The sequence below is a fragment of the Entamoeba nuttalli genome, assembly GCF_000257125.1.
Source record: "Entamoeba nuttalli P19 unplaced genomic scaffold asmbl_3322, whole genome shotgun sequence".
NCBI lineage: Eukaryota > Evosea > Mastigamoebida > Endamoebidae > Entamoeba > Entamoeba nuttalli.
Window position 1 is genome coordinate 1 of NW_008575996.1, and position 3,704 is coordinate 3,704.

At 27.8% G+C, this 3,704-nt stretch overlaps 3 protein-coding genes across 3 annotated transcripts; all 3 read right to left on the reverse strand.

Moving 5' to 3' along the window:
• Positions 1-681: 681 nt before the first annotated feature.
• On the reverse strand, positions 682-993 carry ENU1_062990 (hypothetical protein; the record flags this gene model as incomplete). The annotated part of the gene is made up of 1 exon (XM_008858196.1): positions 682-993. One exon carries the CDS (start codon positions 991-993, stop codon positions 682-684), a length of 312 nt encoding a protein of 103 aa, XP_008856418.1.
• A 246-nt stretch (positions 994-1,239) lies between these two features.
• ENU1_063000 (hypothetical protein) lies at positions 1,240-1,635 on the reverse strand (the record flags this gene model as incomplete). The annotated part of the gene is made up of 1 exon (XM_008858197.1): positions 1,240-1,635. One exon carries the CDS (start codon positions 1,633-1,635, stop codon positions 1,240-1,242), a length of 396 nt encoding a protein of 131 aa, XP_008856419.1.
• A 162-nt stretch (positions 1,636-1,797) lies between these two features.
• On the reverse strand, positions 1,798-3,294 carry ENU1_063010 (hypothetical protein; the record flags this gene model as incomplete). The annotated part of the gene is made up of 1 exon (XM_008858198.1): positions 1,798-3,294. One exon carries the CDS (start codon positions 3,292-3,294, stop codon positions 1,798-1,800), a length of 1,497 nt encoding a protein of 498 aa, XP_008856420.1.
• Between the last annotated feature and the right edge of the window lie 410 nt (positions 3,295-3,704).

Here is a 3,704-nt window from a genome sequence, read left to right on the forward strand (position 1 = left end):
GTTTTGTTTCTTCTTCTTTCTTTTTATCTTCTATTATAAATATACTCTTACATTCTTTCTTTTGTTCCTCTTTCTTTTTTGGTTTTTGTAGAAGGTGATTGTTGTATAATTATAAATTCTGATTTGAACTTTTGTAATCTATAATTATAATCATGTAACGCTTCTTCTTGCCTTTTTTCTAGTAATTCTTTAGGTATTTCTTCTTCTATTAATAGAGGATGTTTTTAAATATTTTTAACTTTCTTATTAACATACTTCTGTTATTTTATTAATAGGATCTTTCATCTTTTTGATCTTCTCTTGTTTTTCTTTGTATTTTTATTCTTTTGCTAGTTTATTTATATTATCTTGTTTTTATCATCTAGAAGTTGTACTGGATAGTTTATTTTCTTTTTTCTGAATTATATTTAAAATTTTACCAATATCCAGCATCTTCTGCTACTGGGTCTTGTTTTATTTCTTCTTGCATATGGTTATCATGCCATTCTAAGTCTTCTCCATCATCTTGTAATGTTGGTTCTTCGTTTTCTTCGACATTTGGAATATTTATCGATTCTAAAGGTATAAAGGCAGGTGTTGATTTGCTTCTTTTAATGCCATTTTTCTTTCTTCTAATTCATTTAATTTGATTTTTATACCTTTAGAATCGTCATCTGGTTTATTTCCGCTGTTGTAATTAATCTAGTCTATTTTCTTGGTAGACTTCTTTTTCTTCTTTTGTTGTGGATTAATTATTATTTGTTTTAATGATCTAATTTCTTGTATTGGTTGTTGTGGTGGTAAGATGTTATTTCTTGGTGGATTAAACAATGCTGATGTTAGTTTCTCTTCGAATAATCTTTTAGCTTGATATTTTATTTTACATTTATTATCTCCTCTATTCTTTTCATTATTTGATGAAATATCTTCACCTCTTTTCTTATAATTATCATTAAAAAAGTCATTTAATTTTCTATATCTTTTTCTATTCTTTTTATCTTCTTCATCATCCATTGGTTTATTTTTTTGTATTGTTTTGGTGGTATTATGAAATTGTCTGGATCTTACATCTTTATGTATTTCTATTTCTTCTTGTAATGGTGTTTGTTCTAATTTTTGCAGTACTTCTGCTATTTTATCTTCTTCTATATTGTCTGCTAGTATTACTTTATCATCTCTATCAGTAATTAATACAGTAATATCGTTTAAATTCTCTTCTGATATATCATTTTCGATTATTTCGTTATTCTTTTTAATATCTTAATCTACTTGAATGAGTGTATCAACAGGTACCTCATCATTGTTGATGTCAATAACTCCATCAAGTATTTTAATTGTATTGTCATCATAAGTATAAATTTGTTCAGGATTAATTGGATTAATTATTTTATAGGTAGTTGCTTCTTCATCCTGTATTTCTTTTTGTTTTTCTTTAGACTGTTCTTCTTCATTTGGATAGTCAATATTACCAAATTCTTCATTATATTCTTCGTAGTTTGCGTCATCAAATACAGATTCTTCTGTCTTACTAAAATATTCATTAATTATGTCTGGTTTATTTGTTCGCTCTAGTTCATTGTCTGGATCAAAGTAACTTTTTGTTATAAACATCTGGGTGTAAATATACATCTTCTTCAAAATATTCATATTCTCCATTATCTAGATCATAATTATCATTTATTCTATCTAGTGACTAGTTATCTGAGTAACAATTATTTTTATACTTCATTAATTATACCATCTTCTTCTAAATACCTTTAATCTATGCCAATAGTTCATGTTAAATAAAAATAAAAGATAAACTATAAAAATAGTTAATTAAAAATTACCAGTATTCCAATTATTAATTAGAGTATCTGGATTGTCTTCACTTTCTTCTTGTTCACTACTATCTTCATCTGCTATTCTTATCTTCTTTCCACTTTGGGTTGTAATATATTTATTATTTCCTTCTTCTGATAAAATATTTTTACTTGTATCGAAGAATCTTTTTTGTATTTCATGATCATCAACTGCTATTCTTTTACTTGGTATTTCTTCTTCATTTGGTATGTCTATTTGTAGAGGAGGAGTTAGACCTTCTTGTTCTATTTGTTCAACAACATCATTTAAATCGCCAATTGTAACATCTCCCATGTCTTCACTTACCTCTTCAATTTCATTTTCTAAAAGCATTTCTACTAGTTTTTGATCCAGTCCATCATATTTGCTTTTATCTTGTATTAGTTCTGCTTTAGGTGGTGGTTCAATATATAATTTTTCTTTAGTTTGAAGTACTATTGTGTTTTTCTTCAACCAGTCAAAATCTTCATATTCTTTAGCTGTTCGTTGAAGTGCTTTCCAACTTCCACGACTAAGTACTAATATCGTTGGTATGGAAGTGACTCTGGCATGTGAGTATTTTACATTTATAGTTATTTGTTCTCCTCTAGTACTTATAAGCGATTTAAATTCGGACCAAATAATATCGTTTAAATTGGCATCATCAAATAATCTAATGTCATATCTTACATTTTCATTATGTCCATCCATCATAAATCTTCCTCTAAACTCATCTACTTTCAAATCTTTCAGCAAGTCATTTACAAATTCAGTCTTTCCCATTTTGGTATCACTTACAATTATTAATGTTTTGACTCTTTTTGTTTTCCCACTCAGAGCATAGTTTAACCATATTCTACTATTTTTGACAACTGGATTGTCTTCTTTCCATGCTTGTAATTTAATTTTAATTCTTCCATAGTTATCTCTGCTATGCTCTTGAACCCATATACTATCAAACTTAGCTACATTATTCATATAACCTTTTAAGCTGATATTTTTTAAGTAAGCATGTGCTTCTTCTAAGTCTGCCATTCTGAGTGCTTTTCCTATGTCTGTATCTCCTAATCTCCCTTTGTTCTTGTCCATTTTTCCAATTTCTTCGAATATTGCTCCTTCATTTGGATTTTTATCTTTCTGTCTTTTTAAATATTCGATGATAGAATTAAACGAACCATCATAATTTTTATTTTCTGTTATTTTTTCAAACTTAATAATTTCTGGATTTCCATTGATATTCACCAACACCCTTTTTCTAGTATATGCAACATCCTCGAGTTCGAAGAAAGCATGGAGGTGCTTATTAAGTCCTTGTGTAATTTTCACTATAGCTAAATATTTTATATGAGCTTGTTTATTTTTTGTGGAGCACCACTGTTCAATTGCATTTTTTATTGTTTCTTTATTTGGAACTTTTTGTTGTGGTGCAAAGTTCATTGTTATAAAGCCGTGCATGGCTCTAAATTCATAATATCTTTTTTGAGGTTGTGACATGTTGTTTGATGTTTTGATAGTTATGAGTTGAACTATTTATATTAGTTGGAATTTTCTATTTTTTCGGTTTATTGACTGTGTGAAGTAGAAAATTGCATGTCAAACTATAAGTATGATAAAAATATAATTCAATAAAGTTGAAAAGTGTCTGTTTTGTCTCTTTATTTGCATGTTTAATGCGTTGTTTACACGTTTTATAAGTTATTTAAAGTGTGGTACTTTTTATTTCATTCGATGTTCCCTCTCTTGTCTAACATTGTGCAAGACATTCAACGAAACCTGTAAAAGTCTCCTCGATAGTGATTGTTTAGATTTAGACTCTAAGTGTCTAATTTATTCCATCCTTTATTTTATGAGGAGATTTGAGGATACTCACTATAAATTATAGTGATGTATTATTTTATTACTTG